The sequence below is a fragment of the Oryctolagus cuniculus genome, chromosome 6 (genome assembly GCF_964237555.1).
Source record: "Oryctolagus cuniculus chromosome 6, mOryCun1.1, whole genome shotgun sequence".
Classification (NCBI taxonomy): Eukaryota; Metazoa; Chordata; class Mammalia; order Lagomorpha; family Leporidae; genus Oryctolagus; species Oryctolagus cuniculus.
The window spans coordinates 67,862,220-67,881,086 of record NC_091437.1 but is presented as its reverse complement, the minus strand read 5'-3'; the positions used below and the strand labels follow the sequence as shown (position 1 = coordinate 67,881,086).

The following is an 18,867-nucleotide window of genomic DNA, read 5'->3' as shown; positions in this document are numbered from 1 at the left end:
AGGGGGAAAGAGCAGCCTTCAGTTAACGCGGCCTCCGGCACTTCTCAGCCACGCTGGAGGGCCTCGTGGACATGCAGGCCATGCAGTGAGGGCACCGCACCAATCCCTCTGCTTTGTGCAAGTGCTAATTTATTAGCAAGTGCTCATCACAGGCAGGCAGACTGGGTCCTGTGCAGCCAGGGCAAACAGACACAGCCCTCCACAAGGGCCCCAAAGCCAGTTTACCTGTAGTTGCACTGGAGGGAAGAGAAGTCTGGAGACATCTATAACAGCCTCCACTGCAGAACCTCTGCCACAGCCAGAGTCCTGGACCCACACACGCCCCAGGCAGGACCAGAGCACCAAGAAACAGTCCACTGAAGCAAAGTGCAGTTTTTAAAAGGAAGATTTATTTTTGACAAGTTTCACTTAGCGCAATACACCTAAAAGGAAATCACAATACAATGAAAGATTTAAATCAAGGCCTCAGAATTTCATACAAACACCAAGACCGAAATCCTAAAGTATTGGTATTGCGTCTCAAATTTCCCCGTTAACTTAGAAAAAAAAGCTTAAACTTACGTGCCTTACAGGTTATTAAATGAAACTAGAATTAACAAACATGCCAAATGTTTCACTTTTAATTGTAGACACAGCTCCTATTGTTTTACAAAAAAGCATGTCTTTCAACATGCACCCAAACAGTGTTTGATGTAATGTGGTATAAGAGCAACATTTAACATAATTCAACTGCTTTAACCTAAATACGCTTACTGTTTAAGTACATCCTACAATATAACTAACTTGAGAAAAGCTGAAAATTGTTTAACAGTTATATAGTTAACTTTGCCGCTGTTACATCCCAGATGACGCATGTCCAAAAATACTGAACCTTATGCTGACAATCTTGATTCCCACTTATAAAGTAAGCATAAATCACAAGCTCATATGGCGGAAACTGTTAAACCAAAGTTGTATTTTTTTTTCCTTTAAAAAAGTTGACCAAAAGTCAGTGATGAGGACCAATTACATTCCCCATCCCCCACTCATACTGGACATGCCAGTCATCCCTCCCATTCCGTTCACGCCCACTGACGCACGGCTTCCACTACTGTAGTAGCTGCTGCTCACTGCTCCTTGGCTACCTGCAGAGAGAGCAAGTTGACAAGTTAGGAGCAGTGTCAGTTCATCAGTCAAATAAAATATTGCATTCCAAGAAAAAGTTTAAAAGGTATACGAGTGCAAATGGCTGCTGTCCAAGTAGGGGAATCCCGACTCCAAACAAGTCTCAATTAACCCCTTTTCTCTGCAGTACCAACTTGCCAGATTCTTGTGCTACCATTTAAACGGATTCTTCAGGATCAACATAGAGAATTAAGTTTAAAGGAAAACTAGTGTTTTTCAAAAATTGCAAAATTACTTCATGTTTTTAAAACTAAACAAGGCATTTTTTAAAAAAATTTACTATAAGCATTCACAAGGCGTCCATTGAATGGTATATGAATAGGGAGCACGGGGGAAGTCTCTTGCTTTTCCTATTCATGGTGGGCAGGAAGTGAGACAAAGTTGGACTAAAAAGCAACTCACTGTGCCCAAAATGGCAGCCTCCATGGAGTGAAGTCAGAGCCATTGACTGCTATGGAAGGTGGTATTACAACATATCAGTATTTGCTATTGGGAATTTATATTTTTTGAGAAAATATTTACCTATGCAATGTTTGATTGAAAATCACTGGAGTTTTCCTGTAAAACTTGGTCTGCAAAAGGATTTTGTAGGGTAAGACTATAATACCAAAATCACCATTCTTTAGACCAAATTGAAAAATAATTAATAAAACCAATCCCTAGGTTAACTGACTAGTAAATACGGTCCTGAACCCAACCACCATTCTACTCTTTAAGTCTCCCTCCATCAAAAATTGCTTTAATGCTAACCAAAAGACAGAAAAAGTCAACTACTTTATTTCATGTTTCAATAAATGGAGGCAGATGTTGTTCTGGCTCGACAGTATTCCGCAGTCGCAATGACTAGTGTTTACTTCACAGTACACTTCCCCCTCCCAATGATTGCTTCTGAAAATTAAGCTATTAAGAAGTTACATTAGGATAAAGCATAGATTTATAATGTCCTAATTTCACCAAAAAAGGAGCCTGCACATTCCCAACTAAAGAAACCTGACTTATTCTAAGTATACTAAAAAACGGGCTTACCGTATCCACTCATGCTGCTCTGGCCACCATAGCCCCCTCCGTAACCTCCACTCAGCTGCTGGCTGGCTGGGCCACCATAACTGGACTGGTTCGCTGTTTTAAGTTAAGAGAATATTAGAACCTTGTTCCTTGCGTAAGGTGGTACCTGGTGGTACCGGGCTTGTCATTCTACATCTAAGACTTTGCAGTCTTGATCTTACGTTACTCTAACCCTCTGCTTCCTTCTGCCTATTGCCTATATATAACCAGACTATCCTTCAATTTACCATAAACTAGTCAAATATTTATAACCACATGAGTTAACATAATATACATCAGCAGGACTAAATTCACAATTCCTTAAGTAGAGGCAGTTTGTGACTATTTTATGAAAACTTTTGGACTGGATTTAGCAGGGTTTCCCCCTTAGTTTTACTAAGGACATCAATATGCATGTTAGCACTGAACACCTAATTATGCTCAACAAATTAACTCATTTTAATGTTTTGGCCATGTATTTATTTTAAACTTTATACTCATATTAAAATATTTAGTTTCATTATACAGTGCCCTTCCCCCCCCCGACAATACTTAAATCTATTTTGAAATTTCTAGCCTAAGCAATGTTAATTCACAAGTATTTAAGCAGTTAGTTATTAAGCCAAACACAAAATTTATTCAAATCAAGGAACTGTTTTCTTGGCTAACTTACATTGTTAAGCAAACTTAATTATGCTAAACTCATCATTAAATATAGATTAACTTAACTTATAATTGCCTTATACAGATATAAATGTTTTGGTTTTTAAAAAAACTAACGATATTTACACAAGCCCATGCCTCCCATCATTTGGCTACCATAAGCACCACCGCTTGCTCCTGCTGTAGAATTCAAGAAGAGTTCTACATATCTGTGTTCTGAAATGAGAGAAAAGGCATACAAGGTTAGCTTAAAAAAAAGACACTAAAGTGATATTTACACAAACCCATGCCTCCTAGCATTTGGCTACCGTATGCACCACCGCTTGCTCCTGCTGTAGAATTCAAGAAGAGCTCTACATATCTGTGTTCTGAAATGAGAAAACAAAGTTTGAAAACATTTGTTGGTGAAAGAAAGCAAAGTAAGCACTTTAAAGTTCTTAAAACAAGTGTACCTGTGAACTTCCAAATACTCGGGTAAAAACCTATAGCTGTCTCTCTTGGGTAATTTACCTGAACTAATTCAAGTTTCAAAACCTAGCCTTTACACATTCATCTAAATGGTCAATTATGTAAATACCCTTTAAACACAGCCATTAAGAATTACCCATTACATTTCTCATGCATTCCTACTGTTTGTCACACAACCACCTGCTAAGAGCCCCCAAATGCTTGAAACACTTACGCATATTTGCTTTGTCTTTTGACATAGCTGCCACAGCATCTTCATGAGTTGCAAACTCAACATCTGCTTCACCGGTTACTCTGCCATCAGGACCAATTTCAATGTGTACTCTCACAGGGTTGAGGGGTGAGAAAAACTAAAACATAAGGTATTTCAAAGAATCAAATCAGTTTTCTAATATTACAAAAAACTTGAAGTTTTAGAATACAGTGTTGCCTAATCAGTCACCCATTTTCCCTGCCAACAGTGAACACTTCGCCTGAGTCCATCTCACACTTACATTATAAATGTCATTCTCAGTGGCTCTGTATGGCAATCCCCGCATGTGTACACAGTGCCCCGTTGTGCTCTGGAAAGTGGAGCCACCATCCCCGTATCTGTGATCAGACATTCCTGAAAAACAGTAATTGAGGTCTAGATGGACAAGAGTGTAAATATCCCACAGCTTAGAAATTCAATTCTTACCTTACCTCTTCCAAATCTATCTGACCCAAATCCATAGCCATCATTATAGCCATTATAATCATCATAGCCTCCATAGCCTGAAGGACAAAAAAGGGGGAAAAAAAAGCACCATCAGTTAAATGAGAACACTCAAATACAAAACAGATCAGCGGCCCCTCACAAAACCTCTCATACCTCCACCATAGGCACCACGCCTCATCCTCTCAAAGCCAGCTCCTCTGCCAATGCTGTTATACCCTCTGCCAGCCCCAGGTCTGTCATAGGGACCTGGCCGCTGCATGGCCATAAGCTTTCGTGGTGGATCATAGTGAGTTCTAACTTCAGCTCGACTGCTCTTAAAGATTTCGATATACCTAAAGCATTGTTCATGGGAGAGGGGAAGGGGAGAAGAAAACATTAGTTCATTTCACACAGGTATTCAGTTATACAAAAAAAAAACAGTCTAATCTAGTCATAGCCATGATACTGACTAGTATTTAAAGCCAGATTTCTTACATTTGCATAGGCAATGACCAGAAATTCACTCATAAATTATTTAATATAAATTTTAAAGAAAAAAAAAAAACACTCCTCTGAGGCAGAGCCCAACCTTAAGGGTAGAGGAGTACTGGACTAAAATGTGTTTGGAGGGAAAGAATTCCACTCAACTTCCAACATTTCCAGTCTCACATCCATTGGCAGCATGTATAGCAAGTGGGCTAAACAGCCAGCCTCCACCAACAGTCTAGCCCACACTACACATTTCTTTTTGCCAATCATTACCCCAGCCTATGCTTTTAGTAGGAATCAGCATAGGTAAGCGCATGCTTCAATGAAAAATAGTCACAAGCAAAGAGAATAAAACCTTTTGTGACAATTTCTTGAAAGCTATGCTTATTAATATGTATGCAGAATATTTATACAGCAAGAAAAAGTTTGTTGCATTTCAACTTTAAAAACAAGATCAGAAATTATCACATTTTCTTATGGTAATATTAATTTACTAGATGGGTGTTATTACAGCTAAAGCCAGGTTTGCATTAATTTTTTAAAGCCATAGTCTCTCAACTCCATTGAGTGGGGCCAAGTTACAAAATTATAAATCAGACCAAATTTACTGGGGACAATTTTAAAACCTAAAATTGAGTTTTAGTGCAGTATGGGACACTGATGTAGGACGTTTGAAAACTGTGGCAAAAATCAATTCATTGGGACTAGGAAATAGATTAATTTCCTCCTTTTAAGCAGAGAGAATATGGATTTAATTGTTTACCATAAGAAAAGTGACATATCCAACCAACCATCCATCCCCACCTGTGCCCTATTCTTTCCTTGTGTTTCTTTAGAGCCTTTTCAGCTATTTCCTGTGAAGCAAACTGCACGAAGGCCTCCCCCGTACTCCTCCCCTGGAAGTCCACCGGCAATGTTATCCCATTTGGCACGATTTCCAACCCTTCAACCCAAGGACAAATAACCCCAGTAGGGGGGCAATATTAACATCACAAGCCCAGAAATGATTTCTTCTTATAGCTTTAAATAAACCAGAATTTTAACTTTAGGTGAATGGTATGCTTTCAACAAGTACTCTTTAAATATGCATTGCAATAATATGAAGTTCCATCATTACAAAGTATAACGCAATTCTTAACACACCCCATGGCACAATACGTTAAAAAAAACTTGAACACAGGATGCATTAAGAATTCAACAGTTAAAAACTATGCAATTCAATGTTGAGAATTATACAATAACTTAATAAACTTAAGCATTAAACAGTTTTACTAAATTCAAGACACACCTTTTACCTCATTTTATATTTCAAAGTTTTAAGTTATTATTGGAACTTCAAATTTAAAAACTGTACACATTTAAACATTTCATATAAAAATGGAAGCATTACTTAAGTCATGTAATGGACAAACATTCAATCTAAATTTTCAACAGAACAACTGATCTACACAGCACAATCATGCACTCTTATGATCTAACAGTAGTATGATTCACTTCTGGAAAATCCGTCTATGAAAAATCCTTTCCGTGGATACATTCCCAAGCTTACAAAAAGGGCTTAAAGCACTTTCCTAGAAGATATGAAATTATGTTCATATTTAACGTTGACAGATAGCATTCAATTCTCACCAATTTAGATAAAACAAAACAGACTTGATTCAAAAAGTTCTCACAATATTAGGACTTGATACATTCTAATAATCAAAATTTCAAAACATACTACACTAAACCATGAAAGGATTTCTTATTAAAAATCAGTTTACCACATCAATATTAATGGTATTTAAAATATATGATCTAACATTCTATTAAACATGCAATCTTAACCAGGTCTTCAGCATAAAAACATTCAAATACTTTAGGCCCAAAACAATTCCAAAACGCTTTCTGTATTTCAGATATTGAGACTAAAGTTTTCAATCTACTCACATTTGAATGACACTATTTGTGACAGGCTGGCTGAACAAAGTTGCTTCCTAATAATCTTTTGTATAGGATCAGACCGTAAGAAATGTTTGTGGTCCCACGATCGAAGTTAAGTGTCTCTTACAGAGACTGCTATAAATTATTATCTAGCTCATACTAATCTAATGTTAAGGGATCTTACCTTTCATTTGAAGTACTTTGCTGAACAGCAATGTGAGGAATAGGTAGGCTGTTGAGGACAATCCTCAAAGATCTACTCTGAACTACAACTACAGGAAAACTCATACAAGTAAAGTTAACATTTTGGAAGTATTTAATTTCCACCTTTAAGATGGGCTTAAATTATTTGAAGGTCTCCAGGAAGAAAACAGTAATTCATCAGCATATACTTACAACTTATTTCATTACCTAAGCTACTCAACTTTAAGGTCTATTAAGTCATGTTGCCAGAAGCTAGCCAAAACTCACTGCTCAGCAACAAACAGGACTACATACCTGAGAAGAACTGAACAATTTCTTCCTTGCTACATCCAAAGGGGAGTCCTCTAAGCCGTACAAAGCCATCATTGGCCGTGTCAGGACTATTTGGACCAGTATGCTTCAACACCCAATCCATTTCAACGTTGTTTGACTTGAATACTGAAAGAGGTGCTTAGAATTAGTCAATTTTGGAAAGTCAGAACACATTCCAGACTTCCTGGGTGTTTAGATAAGCTAGGAAGAGCTGCCATAAACTCCCTTAGAAGACTATTTCCATGCGGTCAAATACCTAAAATTCAGAACAGGGTAAGACTTCCAAGTTTAACGTTGTATTTACTGTTACTAGGGCAACATAAATCAAACCTTCAACATATCTGTGTCCCATAGTTTCTCTGTCTTTTTTCAGGGCCAATTTGACTTCATCTTCTGATTCAAGTTCAACAAAAGCCTCGCCACTCGGTCTGCCTTCTCTGGTGTAGATGAAACGAATACCTTGAGCCCCATTTTGAATTTTGCAGTCTGGAAAGAAAACAACCGTTAATACAGAATTTAAAACCTACAACCACCTCTGGGAGATAGAAATGAAATTCCTAATCAAGTCACCACTAAAAAGTCAATCAGCTGCAAGTCACAATGACTAAGACATTAATGACCAACGCCTAGAGCTCTCTCCTCAGTATTTAAATCGTGATCCTCTCACAATCAACCAAACTCTAAGTGATATAGTGCAATCCATCACATAAACCCAAACCAAAGCACTTTCAATTCCCTGTCTCTTAAGTGCTTGCTACTCATAACTGGCAAATCCTTTCAAAAGGTCTCAGAAAATGTTTCAAGACTGAACTTCAATTTTACCGCACTTTGTGAACCCATCACAGTTTTGGTTTGGGACATCTGTTGCTTGTACCACATCAGCAACATGACAATTTCTCATTATCCAATACTCACCCGGAAAGGGCTCAATGTTATCAACTTAAAATGATCCAAGTTGAACAGCTGAACCCAAACCCAGCCTTGCCCCCTGCAAGGTGGCTTCCAGCGAACTTGCTTCTTGTTTTACAGGTCGATTTCCGCAATCAACACTGAATCCAGACAATACTACAAGTCTTTCCAAAAATGTCAAGTTTCTTGCAAACATAACTTTATCAGCCTAATCTTACACTAATAACGGGAACAAGGACATTCTGGCATTAAATATTCAAGCGACACGCAAACAAACTACAGCGGCAAACAAACTTCCTGGGCGTCAGTACCCTCCACTGCCACATGCACATCAATAACTAGATGAGCAAGAACTCTTTGATTACCAAATCTTGATTAGGATCATTGAAATTAAAGAAGTGGCATCTCAAACTTTCCGAGGCAGGACACGCCTTCCCAAAGAAACACCCAAATCGGAAAACCAATAGTTAAAACGCTGCAAATTACTATTTTCCCAGATACTAGTTTGCAATTTCCTCCAGACTAAAAGGGGGCGGGGGTTGGACTCATCACTCTCAGCTCATCCTTTCGCGAATGGCATCGCTAGCAGAAGGCTGGTGCATGAACGGGGACATAAAGGAAACAAAAAGATGCACCCGGGTGGCCTCGCCCCCGAAGGGGCCAGGACCGCAGGCGGGGCTTCCGTCATTTCCATTGCGTAACCGCGGCCGGCTGGGCCCGCGCCGCACCGGAGCGAACGGCTGCGGCGCCGGCTCGGCCCGCTAGGGGGCGCCACGGCCCCGCCAATCCCGATGGCCAACTCCCGCTTCGCGCGTCTCACTCACCAGAAAAAAACCGCTGCACTTCATCGGCAGAACAAGACCAAGGCAAGCCCCGGACCTTCACCACGAATCCCTCTCCGCCCTCGGTGCCCAACATCATCGTCTCCTCGCGAATCCCGGCGTCCAAGCAGCCTGCAGGATGGGATGAGGGCCAATCAGACCCTAAACCTCAGCATCCAGCGGCTCTGCGCCTCCAGGCGCCCCGCACAAGCAGCGGGGCCCGTATGGACCACGCCGCACCCCGCGTCCTGCGATGCGCACCAGGCCCCAAGCCGAGGGGCCCTGGCGCAGAGCCAGCCTGAGGCAAGGAAATGGCGGCGGCCGCTTCCGCTCCGCCTCCTCCGACATCTCACACAATAGAGTCGGTGAGGCCCGCAGGCCTCGGCGCCGATGCCCTCAGTCAGCCGCCGGCTCCTGGCCCCACCGGCAGCACGAGGCTGGCCAAGGGTCCCGAGGCTCCCCTGGAGGCCTGGGGACAAGCAATCCTCGCAAAAATAGCATCCCCGGGGGTCGCGAGGCGGCAAACAAGAGAACCGCACTCACCAAGACACCCAACCTCGGCGTGGCTAAGAAGAAATGGCCAGCAGGCGCCTGCGCAACCTAAATAAGGCCTTTGGAGCACGTTCTGCGCGTGCGCAGTGTGAGCCCGCACCGCCCCTTTGCGTCACAGGCCTCTCAGGCGCATGCGTAATTTCACGAGCGGGCCCTCCTCCCGCCGACCATTTGTTACACGCATGCGTTTTGAGCTCGAGCTCCCCCTCCCTAATCCCGTCGGGCTTTTCCTGCGCCTGCGCTTTCCCGCAAATATTGAACTTGGAGCCTCAGCGGTTTCTAATTTAGCTTTGTGCGCATGCGTCCCCCTTCAAACGGTTCTCTAGCCTTACCCGCCGGAGTGGGGGAGGGGAATGGCGGCGGCGATTAGGGCCCTATCGGGGCCGTGTGGTACTCCCAGGCTCCATCCTTAGCCCAGGCTTGTGCCCACGCTCGGGTGGGACTTGAAGGACGAGCGCGGCTTTCCTTTCACCTGGGGCCGGCGGGAACTGCATTTGTCCCGGAGGCCCGGCCTCGCCGCGGCACCTGGGGCCGCCCGAGGCCCGTATGCCTCCACCTCCCCTTACCTGCTGCCGTGGGTCCCGGTGCCCAGCTCTCAGCCCCGTACCCGGCTTTGGCCTAACGAACTCGCCCTGTGCGACCCACTGCCCTGCCCGGGGTCGGCGGACCCTGACCGCGGGCCTTCGCACGCACGAGGGGGTCACGCTGCCGCGCCTCGTGGGCGCAGGCTGAGCTAGCCGGTGCGTGCCGGACCCCGCGCACCGGCCACTCGGCTGCGCGCTCCGCTGGCTCCTCCCGAGGCGTCCCCGGGGCCACCCCGTGTGTGCGTGTGGCGCGATGCCCGTAGCCTCTCCCAAGACTCCCACGTCTAAGCTGGCCGCCCTCCCCATCCCACACCCGGTGCACACAGGCAATGACAAGTTGGTAATCAGGCAGCGTTGGACAGGGGCAGAGCAGCTAGGACAGGCTTCGGATGCCACCACGGTAAGACGAAAGCGAAGCATCGCCAACCTCCAGGTTGCAATGGTGTGGAGGCTGAATCCTGTCTTTTAAGATAAAATAGGAGCGCAGAGGCCGGCAGAGCCAGATTGGGAAAGGCCACTTGAGCCTTGCAAAGGAGTTAACTCCAGAGTGCTGTGGAAAACACGTGCGAGGTACACGGTGCTGCATGCCCCCACTGCCCAGGGAACTAAAGGACTGGCAGGAACTTCAGCCAGATCAAGAGTCCCCCGTCTTGCAGCCAAGGAGTCTGGGTAATTGAAAAGCCCGGACAGGATCAAGACACCTCCCCTCCCCCAGTCCCTGGGTGGGTTGCCGCCTTTGAGAGCGCAGGTATTTTGGGATGATTTAACGCTGGTGTCTGATTTCATGATCTCGGGGCGGGGGGTGGGGGGAAGGATCACTCTTTTTTTAATCGTCTTTTTGCTTTTTAACAACATGGCCAAATTCTCAAAGATGTTTCTTTTTCCTAAAGTTTTCAGAGATTGTCTTCCATAATAAGAGTAAATGTGATGTGTAATAATCCTAGAAAGAGCAGATTATTTCCTTAGGATATATTTCTAGAATTAAAAATCATGCAATGAGAGGACCTGCATATTTTCAGGCTATTAATAATAAAAGTTTACAGTACTTAATCCTCTCTGTAGTGTGTGAAGAGTTTCCATAGCTTTCATTCTGCTGGCAGCAAAAATTGCCTGTAATCTTTGCTAATACTGAGAAAAACCATATCTGATTTGCAGCTGATTACTAGTGACAGAAAATAAATTCCATACATTTATAGCCAATTCTCATATAAGCTGAATTATATATGAAAAACTGTCTTACATAAAAAAATTGACCTCTTCTGTAACGCTTTGATCTTGGTGTACTTAAGAAGAACCCTTTTTTAAGGCTGTTAACACTTGGCCATAGTTGCCCCAAATGTTTTTCCTAGGTTGCTTGCCTTTTAATTGTTATTATTTGCATGCTTTTTAGTGTTTTGACATCCAGAAATGTTGGTGATGTCAAAGCTGTGGATATGTTTGTTTCAGATTTGTCGGTTTTTTTAAAAGATTTATTTTTATTTTTATTTATTTGAGAGAGGAGAGGCAGAGAGAGAGAGAGGTCTTTCATCTGTTGCTTCACTCCCCCAGACGGCCACAATGGCTGGAGCTGCACCCATCTGAAGCCAGGAGCCAGGAGCTTCTTTCGGGTCTCCAAGTGGGTGCAGGGGCCCAAGGACTTGGGCCATCTTCTGCTGCTTTCCCAGGCCATAGCAGAGAGCTCGATCGGAAGAGGAGCAGCAGGAACTAGAACCGGTGCCCATGTGGGATGCCGGCACTTCAGGCCAAGGCTTTAACCCACTGCACCACAGTGCCAGCCCCCAGATTTGTGTTTAAGCTTAGAAAGTTCCTTGCAAACAGAAATAAAGTACATATACATTACCTTCTTTTGATTTATTTATTTATTTCACAGGTAGAGTTAAGAATGAGAGGAACAGACAGGACTCCCATGCACTGATTCACTCCCCTGAATGGCTGCAATGGCCTGGGACTAGGCCAGGCCAAAGCCAGGAGCCTGGAACTTCATCCAGGTCTACCATCATATGGAAAGCTGGCATCGCAGGCACTAGCTTAACCAGCTGTGTGACAACATCAGCCCTGGCAGAATCATTTCCTAAGTGGTGTATGAAATAATGGTGATAAAATCAATAATAGATTTGATGGGAAACTGATCTGCTGCAGTTTCTCCTGTGATGACTGCAAGGTGTCCGGCGCATAACAAATCTTCCCAGGCGGACGAATCAATTCATTCACAGGCTTTTATTGGGGTTCCGCTCCCAGGCAAGGTTCCCTGATCCCAACAGAGCAACAGAGTGGGGGCTGGGGAAGTCGCGCGTCAGAGATTGGGAGAGCTCCTTTTATAGATTCAGGGCATGGGAGTTAAAGGTTGAGGCAGGTCTGATCCTCATTGGTTGACCTTTAGGCACCCGCAGGGACCTTGACAAGGACTTTCTTCCCTGGAAGTAGGCCATTCCATTCCCAGAAATATAGGCCTTCCTTCCATGCGGATCCCAAAGCTACCATCCCGACCTTTTGATGATAGGAAAGGAGGTAACGATGAGTCTCTCTGGCTACTTCCTGCTGACTGGGGACGTTGTTTACAGGGGACCGCTGTGGGTATATTGGGGCTCCGCAGGGACAGGCATGTATGGATGGAGAAGCATCTGGTTGACTGCCTGGTTGCTGAAGGCCGTGGTTCATTCCATTATCATCTGCTGTAAACACTTAAACAGACACTGTAGTATACAAGTCAGGGTGAGAATAGCAACCAATGATCCTAAGAGTGGCATTAACCAGGTAATGAAAGGATTTCATAGAGGAGAGGAAATGAGGGGGGGTCTCTGGACCCTTGTGAGGATGGTTTGATGGACATGGTTTAAATCTGATCCCAGCCAAGGCTGGGAGAAAGGCCACTCAACTTTTGCAGGTAGTGGGGTTTGTCTGTAGAGAAATTCTGAATAATCATACAAATTAAGTGGAGGAGAGGATCATCAATACACACAGGTTGGGAATAGAGTCAACTAAGTTTTCTGATTGAGAGGCAAATAGAACCTGATAGAAGGGGCTTGATAATAATCTGGTGGGCTTTAGGCCTTATAAGTTAAGAGGCCCAGACCTGTCTGTCTCTTCACATGGGGTACATCCTAAGGGAGATATGAACCTCCTTGGGGAAGGAACCCTGTTGACTTCCATTACCTGACTGGCCTGGGAGGAGAGCTGGCTAGGTGAAGGCAGGTGGCATCTCTTTTCTTTTTTTTTTTTTTTTTTTTTATTTTTTGACAGGCAGAGTGGACAGTGAGAGAGAGAGAGACAGAGAGAAAGGTCTTCCTTTGCCGTTGGTTCACCCTCCAATGGCCGCCGCGGCCGGCGCGCTGCAGCTGGCGCACCGCGCTGATCCGGTGGCAGGAGCAAGGAGCCAGGTGCTTTTCCTGGTCTCCCATGGGGTGCAGGGCCCAAGCACCTGGGCCATCACTCCACTGCACTCCCTGGCCACAGCAGAGAGCTGGCCTGGAAGAGGGGCAACCGGGACAGAATCCAGCCGGGACTAGAACCTGGTGTGCCGGTGCCGCTAGGCGGAGGATTAGCCTAGTGAGCCGCAGCGCCGGCTGGCAGGTGGCATCTCTAACAGGAAATTTACAGTTCTGCCTGCAGTGTTGCTGACCCTACTTGGCCATCTCCTCTCAGCAGCAGTGGTCACTTTGGAAGCTAGGCTGAGTGAAGGGCTTTTCAGCTTAGAGCCAATAAGATCTGTGGCTCTGACCTGAAGTCCTTCGACTCCAGGGCAGGTCTGTTTCCAGTAATCCAACTCTTGGCTGGCAGAGCTGCCAGGGCTCTTCACAAGCTGACTTCTGCTGAAGCCCAGGCTTACCACACTGAAAGTCACTGCAGTGGACTGGCCTTTTTGGTCTCCTTGAGAGCAGATCACTGTACAGAATAGCCATTAATAGGCTGCCACCTATCTTTCCATTTCTGATGCCCAGCTTTCTTTTCCTCCTGATTTTTGTTAAAGCAGACCAGAGGATGCAAGTCAAGGGGGTGTTCAAGTCCCAGATCACTTACTGACAATAGTAGTATCAAATGAAAATTTAGAAAGCAGTTTCAATCATTAGATAACAAATACAGCAGTTTCAATTAAACTTTAACTGTTTTTTAATTTACCAATTGATTGCTACCAATGACATGTTGTAGCCATTTAAATTGTATTTTTATAGATTTTATTTAAATGTGAAGTGATCCTTCTGATATAGTATGTGGGGGGGGGGGATACAAAATTAACAAGCCAACATGTAAAAATTAGCAAAGCTACCATGTAAAACTATGTTAATGTTATATTAAAACCATGTAGCAAAAAAAAAAAAATACATGTAGCACTAGCAAAACTATGTCAATGTTATATCAAAACAATGTAGCAGTAGTACAAAAAGAGACTGTACACTGAAATAAGTCCAAGGTATATTTGAGAGTTTAGCACTGGTAACAGAATGGAAAGTATTGTAATGTCTGGTGTCAAAACCTGGGTTAAACCCCTGCCTATGACAATGGCATCCCATTACTGAGTGCCAGTTGACTCTTAGCTACTCTGCTTCTGATCCAGCTTCCTACTAATGCACCTAAGAAGACAGAAGAAAATGGCCAAGTAATTGGGCCCCTGCCAATCATGTGAGAGACCAGGATGGAATGTCTGACTCCTGGCTTCAAACTGACCCAAACCTGGCTATTTAAGGCATTTGGGAAGGGAACCAGGGAATGGAAGCTCAACTGACCTGTCTCTGTCTCTCCTCTTCTGTCTCTCTGCCCTTCAAATAAGTAAATCTTCAAAACAAACTAATGACTGGTTGTCAGAGTTTAGGATTTTAGGGTTCAAAACAGGAGAAGAGATGGCTAAAGTAGAGAAGACTTTATTTTAGGGAGGACAGAATGGGGGGATGGGGAGAGGGAGAGGTTGAGGGTGCAAGGACAGAGGGCAGGGAGTTTAAAACCAGGCTTCATTCTGTTTGAGTAGCGGGCAGAGTCCCTTCCTCAGCTGCTTGTTGGGGGAGGTGAGAGGTGCGAAGCAGTACAAGGGCCTTGATAAGGTGTGGGGGGTGGTGGTGCAGAGAGGCTCTTACAGTGCATTGTCTTAGCAGTTTGGAATGGCCCCAGGTGCTAGGCTTTCCAGCGCAGTCAACATCCCAGTTCCTTTTAGATGAACTACCTGTGCCCCATTTCAACAGGCCTGGGGGTTCAAGCCCAGTGTTCTCACAAATCCAGCATTTTAATACATATGTAGAAAGAAAGAAAGAAAAAACTTTGTGTTACATATCACCTTTGGGTGTTAGGGCTCAAGAAAAGTTGAACAATTTATGGAGGATAAAGGCACTCAGGAATGCACTTGATCAAATTCCCAGGAGGAAAACAGCCACATAGGAGAGTGAAGTTTGTTGTTTGTATTGGATGGAGGGAGGAGAGGGGGTGGCAGCCTTGAGAGGTTAGGACAAGATCGGGGTGCTGTCCAAGGTCAGACAGGGGAGGGTCTCAGAGTTTTGTGAGCAGTGATCTCTTCAGACTCTTCTGGAATAGAAGCAAAGAGGCTCAGGTATCAGGGGTTGTGATGGCCACCTCTTCAGACACTTGCCCCAGTTGTCTTCCTGGGTCAGGGCAAGTTCTGACCTGGAGAAATGAATCCAGGCAGGAAAGCCTGACAGTTAAGCCCCTGTAGTAGCTAAAATGACCCAACAAGGCCCACTCCAACTGGATTCGAGTGGCTTTGGATTGAGTGTTTAATGGAGAGAGTCCTTAAGAGTGTTTTTTAGGAGGGTGTCTGGGCCCCTTCCTGTTTCTTTTCTCTCCTTGTCTGGATGGAGGGCTTCCTGGGTGTGGAATTCCTGAGATTTCTCCCAGGACTTCACCGTGAACTCAGCATCCTCCTTCATACACGGTGGGGAAAGTTTTCCCTAACCTGCCCCTGCCGGAAGGTTGGGACTCCCCCAGCAAGGTTGTTGTAGGATTCTCATGGTGCAGGGTTGTCGCTCCCCCTCTTCATGGAGGAGCGACACTGAACCCTGCCCAGGCTTCCTAATCCGAGTCACGGCACCATTATGTCGCTCCCCCTCTTCGTGGAGGAACGACACAAGACCCTGCGCTGTTCTTTCGTCTGCTCGGCCCTCCCCGGGTTTGCTGCTGGTTCTTCCCGGGTTGGCTACTATCCCTTCCACCTCCGTGGAAGGGCAGTTCCCCCTGGCCACATTCCCCACTTCCGCAGGGGAGCGGCACACCGCCGGCCGGCTCTCTCGGGGGCTGCACAGGTGTTCCTTCAGCTAGATGTTCCCCTTAGATGTTCCCGTTAGATGTTCCCGGTGCATGCCGTCTCTCTCCTCCTTTATAGTCCTCCTCTGCCAATCCCAACTCGGCTGCCCACACGCCGAGTACGCTGCTCTCCTCCAATCAGGAGCAAGTCCTACAGTTTATTAGCTGAACTGGAGGCAGCTGTGCAGAAGCTGTTTACTTCTCTCCCAGCGCCATATTGTGGGAGAGCAGATGCATAGAATAAGTCTTAATTCCAGTAACTCAGTCCAGTCCGGGCTGCTCCCCACACAGGGTGGTGGAGATTTTTTTATGCTGCCCCCAGGGAGAGAGCTGTTGACAGGGTTATGAACAAAGGCAAGACTTGTGATCATTTAGCCACACAGAATTCCCATTTTTTCTTGCTCACATAGGCTAGTATCTACCTAGCTAGTTATAGGAGAGTGCAGAAATTTATGGCCCTACCTGTAAGGCCCACAAGGAGCCCAGGCCGTCTCCTCCATACTGATGCAGGCTGAGAGAAGAACTTGTGACAGGCTCTGTGATTCTGATCCAGTGGTCCAGGCTCACTCCCAGGGCCCAGGTTTTTGGCAGAGTGGGTGGAGCTTCTTTGGTAGCCAGCCTCTGTCAATGGCAGCTGTTAGATGCCCTGGCTTTTTGCATCAACAGGGGAAATATTGGTGGGATAGACTGGCTTAGTAGGGTCTCCTTGATGACAGATCACCACATAAAACAGCTATTAATCTTAACAGATTGGATCTAACAGGTCAGTTACTTTGTATCATCTATCTATCTATTAGGATACTGTTTTTATGTTCCGGGATTTTCTTTCTTTCTTTCTTTCTTTCTTTCTTTCTTTCTTTCTTTCTTTCTTTCTTTCTTTCTTTCTTTCTTTCTTTCTTTTTGACGGGCAGAGTGGACAGTGAGAGAGAGAGAGACAGAGAGAAAGGTCTTCCTTTGCCATTGGTTCACCCTCCAATGGCCGCTGCGGCCGGTGCGCTGCAGCCGACGTGCTGCGCTGATCCGATGGCAGGAGCCAGGTGCTTCTTCTGGTCTCCCATGGGGTGCAGGGCCCAAGGACTTGGGCCATCCTCCACTGCACTCCCTGGCCACAGCAGAGAGCTGGCCTGGAAGAGGGGCAACCGGGACAGAATCTGGCGCCCCGACCGGGACTAGAACCCGGTGTGCCGGCGCCGCGAGGCGGAGGATTAGCCTAGTGAGCCGTGGCACCGGCCCGGGATTATTTTCTAAGTGGCTGGTAGTTTTAGACAGGACAAAGACTGTCAGTGTAACTTTTTTTTGTCTTCACTTTTATGGGCTTTAGCTGTCTAAAGAGAGGATGGGGCAGGGTTGCGAAGCAAGAATGAAAATGTAGTTGGGGAGATTTAGACAGCTACATGTCCCAGTGCTGACCTGGCCACAGTCAGAAGCTGGGGATGAGGGAGAGAGCAACCTCATTACCCCTCACCATCACACAACGTGTAAGGGCAAGCTTTGGTTTAAAGCAATGGGGCTTGGATCTGCCCTATAACTGTGAACTATTAACAGTGACTAACCCCAATGTGGGAAAAATCAGAACTTCATATAAGCACAGCATAAATTTGGCATCATTTTATAAAACACATGAAACTTCCCTGAGATACATAGAATTTTGTTTCCTAGGTCAGTTACAAAAACACAGAAAAACCTCTATTGAAAAGGGTTATCATGTGATATCAGCATATGAACCCATGAAAACATACAAGCAGTTTTTTGAACATTGGAGAATTAAGTTACTTTACCCAGGTGTTGTGAACCCTAGGAGTCTCAGAAAAATATTTAGCCTTGAAAGCAAGACATTTAAGAATAGTATGTGGTGCCAGCACTGTGGCTGAGTGGGTAAAGCCACTGCCTGCAGCACCAGCATCCCATGTGTGCACTGTTTGTGTCCCGGCTGCTTCTCTTCCCATCCAGCTCTCTGATATGGCCTGGGAAAGCAACAGAAGATGGCCCAAGTCCTTGGGCCCCTGCACCCACATGGAGACCCAAAAGAAGCTCCTGGTACCTGGCTTCAGATCAGCCCAGCTCCAGCCATTGCAGCCATTTGGGGAGTGAACCATCAGATTGAAGATCTCTCTCTCTCTCTCTCTCTCTGCCTATGCCTATGCCTATGCCTATGCCTATGCCTATGCCTATGCCTATGCCTATGTCTATGTCTATGCCTCTCCCTCTCTGGAACTCTGACTTTCAAATAAATAAATACATCTTAAAAAAATAGTTCCAATTTTGTTAACAGACAAAAATATTTTGGGAATCATATTGTAGATGACAAAAATGTAAATAGTCATGATTATGATAGCAACAGTGCACAGCATCTCAGGAAGTATCACAGAGTTTCACTGATCTTTATACTTTCTGGGCAGTAGTCAGTGCAGAGCTCTGCAGTTTAACAAGGCATATAGTGATGAATGGAGAACAGAGGAGGCTTAAATAGGGGGACAGAGAAACTTACATCACTTTAGTAAGTGAGAAAATGTGAACTCTGGGTCAGGGCAGCCAGTGGATAAGGCAGTTGGAAAACATGACCTTGTAGAGTAGGGGCAGTGGAAAAAACAGCTGTTTAAAACAAGTCCCGTTATGATCAGTCTATTTAAGATGGTGATGAAGGAGGTACAAGGCATCCTGCAGGAGGGAGAGACCAGAGACCCATGCTGGGCCTTGGCTGCGGAGGCCCTACCCCATTAAACACTGCTGCTCTCCCTGCCCTGCTCTTGCAGCCCAAGCCTCTTGGCCACACTCAGGCAGGGAGAATATCTTAGCAGAGATGTAGGCCAAC

General features: G+C 45.1%; 1 protein-coding gene and 1 long non-coding RNA gene across 12 annotated transcripts; one reads left to right on the top strand and one right to left on the bottom strand.

Moving 5' to 3' along the window:
- Nucleotides 1-367: 367 nt before the first annotated feature.
- Nucleotides 368-10,053, bottom strand: HNRNPH1 (heterogeneous nuclear ribonucleoprotein H1). Of its 10 annotated transcripts, none has more exons than XM_070076521.1 (14): nucleotides 9,795-10,053; nucleotides 8,680-8,808; nucleotides 7,277-7,432; nucleotides 6,929-7,072; nucleotides 5,312-5,450; nucleotides 4,193-4,371; nucleotides 4,024-4,095; nucleotides 3,834-3,967; nucleotides 3,554-3,689; nucleotides 3,180-3,239; nucleotides 2,998-3,087; nucleotides 2,191-2,283; nucleotides 1,687-1,736; nucleotides 368-1,124 (listed from the first exon to the last, which is right to left on the bottom strand). In XM_070076521.1, exons 2-13 carry the CDS (start codon nucleotides 8,774-8,776, stop codon nucleotides 1,687-1,689), a joined length of 1,350 nt encoding a protein of 449 aa, XP_069932622.1. In that variant the 5' UTR covers nucleotides 8,777-8,808; nucleotides 9,795-10,053; the 3' UTR covers nucleotides 368-1,124. The 10 variants fall into 10 exon arrangements, with proteins under 10 accessions (XP_069932622.1, XP_051689780.1, XP_051689782.1 ...); XM_051833820.2 differs by lacking the exon at nucleotides 9,795-10,053 and adding an exon at nucleotides 9,220-9,440; XM_051833822.2 differs by lacking the exon at nucleotides 9,795-10,053 and adding an exon at nucleotides 9,220-9,440 and having other exon boundaries at nucleotides 3,028-3,087.
- On the top strand, nucleotides 10,035-18,306 carry LOC127487621 (uncharacterized). 2 transcript variants are annotated; one of them, XR_011389923.1, is made up of 2 exons: nucleotides 10,035-10,560; nucleotides 18,006-18,306. It is a non-coding gene; the product is annotated as an uncharacterized lncRNA (long non-coding RNA). The 2 variants fall into 2 exon arrangements; XR_007914628.2 differs by lacking the exon at nucleotides 18,006-18,306 and adding an exon at nucleotides 11,361-11,651.
- Nucleotides 18,307-18,867: the final 561 nt, after the last annotated feature.

Bases quoted from the DNA above. Each gene is read 5' to 3' on its own strand.
- HNRNPH1 (XM_017350839.3), bottom strand. From the start codon at position 8,776: ATGATGTTGGGCACCGAGGGCGGAGAGGGATTCGTGGTGAAGGTCCGG. The intron at 3,968-4,023 runs GTAAGGTAAGAA...TTGTCCATCTAG, and splicing joins GTCAGATAGATTTGGAAGAG to ACCTCAATTACTGTTTTTCA. The intron at 3,240-3,553 runs GTAAGTGTTTCA...TTCTCATTTCAG, and splicing joins AAAAGACAAAGCAAATATGC to AACACAGATATGTAGAGCTC.